At 32.3% G+C, this 2,378-nt stretch overlaps 1 protein-coding gene across 1 annotated transcript; it reads right to left on the minus strand.

Annotated features, from left to right (window-relative positions):
• Positions 1-826: 826 nt before the first annotated feature.
• EAH_00062140 (hypothetical protein, conserved) lies at positions 827-1,681 on the minus strand (the record flags this gene model as incomplete). Its single annotated transcript, XM_013396932.1, has 1 exon — positions 827-1,681. The coding sequence occupies one exon, from the start codon at positions 1,679-1,681 to the stop codon at positions 827-829; it is 855 nt and encodes a 284-aa protein (XP_013252386.1).
• Positions 1,682-2,378: the final 697 nt, after the last annotated feature.

Consider the following 2,378-nt stretch of genomic DNA (forward strand, 5'->3'; position numbering starts at 1 on the left):
ACAATATACGATATATACTACATGATATATAATATATAATATATAATATATATAATATATAATATATAGTATATAACATACAATATATAATACATAATATATAGTATACAATATACAATATATATAATATATAATATGCAATATATAATATATAATATATAATATATAATATACAATCTATTATACAATATATAATATATATTGTATAAAATATACAATATATAATGTATAACATATAATATATAATGCACTTGTGTATAATCAGCAGCAAAAGAAGACAAAAGATTAAATATAATTCACTTGTCTACATTACAAAGCAAGAGAAGGAGAGAAAATTAATGAAAAGAATAATATAATGCAGTTGTGTATAATGAGCAGCACATGCAGAAGAAAGACAAGAAAAACATAATGCATTTGTGGTGTATATTACGGAGCAGCATAAAAGAAAAGAAGATAAAAACAAAAAAGAAATATATAATGCAATTATATTATATGCATATATATATAATATAGTATATATATATTGTATATATAATATATACTGTATATTAAATATATATAATATGCAGTATATATATAATACATACGTATATATAGAATATATAGCATATATATTGTATAGATCTATATATTATATATGTTATCTATATAATATACAATGTATATATTATATAGATATATATTATATAGATATATACATATGTATAATGCACACAGTATATATTATACATATATATTATATAATATATAATACACAATATTATATAATGCAATAATATAATAATTGCATTAAAATATAATATATAATATAAAATATAATTGCTTATTAACCCAAGCGAGCTCTTCGTAGTCCTTTGATAAAGGCGAGTGCAGCACCGAAGAGAAGATTCTGCTGGCAGCACATTTCTGCGATTTCTTCGATATTTTTCATGCATTGCTCCAGCCATTCAGCTTGTTGAATGAGTTGTCTATCAATAGCATTTAATACTTCTTCTGCTGATGCATCTCCTTGCATTGCAAGCGAAGTAAACACTTTCTTCTGATGTATCATTGCTGCTCTGCCCCTGCGGTTAGAGAAATACTCATGTAGCTTGCTTAGAAATACACCTAAGCAGTTGTACTTCTTCTGCAACTCCTTCAAGTTCTGCTGCTGCTGCTGCTGCTGTTGCTGCTGCTGTTGCTGCTGTTCTTCTTGCTGCTGCTGCTGCAGTGAAGCAACTTCCCGCAGAATTTCTTCAAATGAATTTTCTAACCTTGCTGACTGCCAGTCTAACTTCAATTCACAAGAAATACAGTCGCGTACAGCAGAGAGATATTGAGGTGTATCGAAGAGGCTGTGTCCTATAGAAGCAAATGTTTCTATTTGTTTTTCTTCACTTACATCTACAAAGTTTTCCCAGGCCTTCATCTCTTCATACACCGCAGCACCAAACGCGAATAACTCACCCCATATCGCGCTAAGAACTCTGTCTTCATTTCCTGCGATCTGTTCAGACGCAGCTATTATATCTTCTTGTGCTTTTTTCTTGTCGTCTTCTTCAAAGTACTCTGTTAAAGCAATCACATCCTGCACCCATAATGCTGGAGAAGGGGTATGCAGCAGATCTTGTGCAGAAGAAAAACACGAAAAAAAGAATAATAGAAAGCATAATGCAAACGGCGGAAGGTATAGAGCCCTCATGATGAATCGGTAACTCTTGTGAGGGTATATCAACAAAGAAAAGAAAGAAACAATAAACAAAAATAAATACACCGGCGAGAAACAATATATAAATCTCTATATATCAATCTCAATGCCTAATCCATAAACCCTACATAAGTACAAAGGCGGCGGCTCCATCGTTAATGCAGAAACAAAACAGAGAAACTGCAGATAAACAGTTTCCTACGAGGTCCAGCGGGAGATAAGGCTCTCTAGAACACAACGCCTTTCGACTCAAGGGTTTAGGGTTTAGCGTTTCTTGAAGTTTAGGGTTTAGGATTTAGGGTTTCTTGAAGAAAGCCCTGAACCTCTAAGGACGGCCAGCAAGAAATGAAGCGCTTGAACAAAACCGCTCTCTTCTTTGATGAAACTACAAAGTAAGGGGAGAATTGCGGCTGAAAAAACGCTTCTAGATTGACAAATAAGGCAAAGGAACAAGACATAAGATTTAGAGAAACTCAAAATGGTGAGAATGCCTCGTTGCAGAAACCTGAATGAACAGTCGTCAAGGTCCGGATCTGGGGTGTACACGCAGCTCAGCTTTGCAGAGTGAATCTGCACGATCAGGAGAATTTAAGCCACTAAAACCCCTTATTAAAAAAAGAAATTATCATTTATTATCAAAGAATTCAATAAGAATTCTTTTTATTTCAAGAATAATGCATAAAACCCAGAA

This window comes from Eimeria acervulina, genomic scaffold, assembly GCF_000499425.1.
Source record: "Eimeria acervulina Houghton genomic scaffold, Eah_scaff1679, whole genome shotgun sequence".
Taxonomy (NCBI): domain Eukaryota; phylum Apicomplexa; class Conoidasida; order Eucoccidiorida; family Eimeriidae; genus Eimeria; species Eimeria acervulina.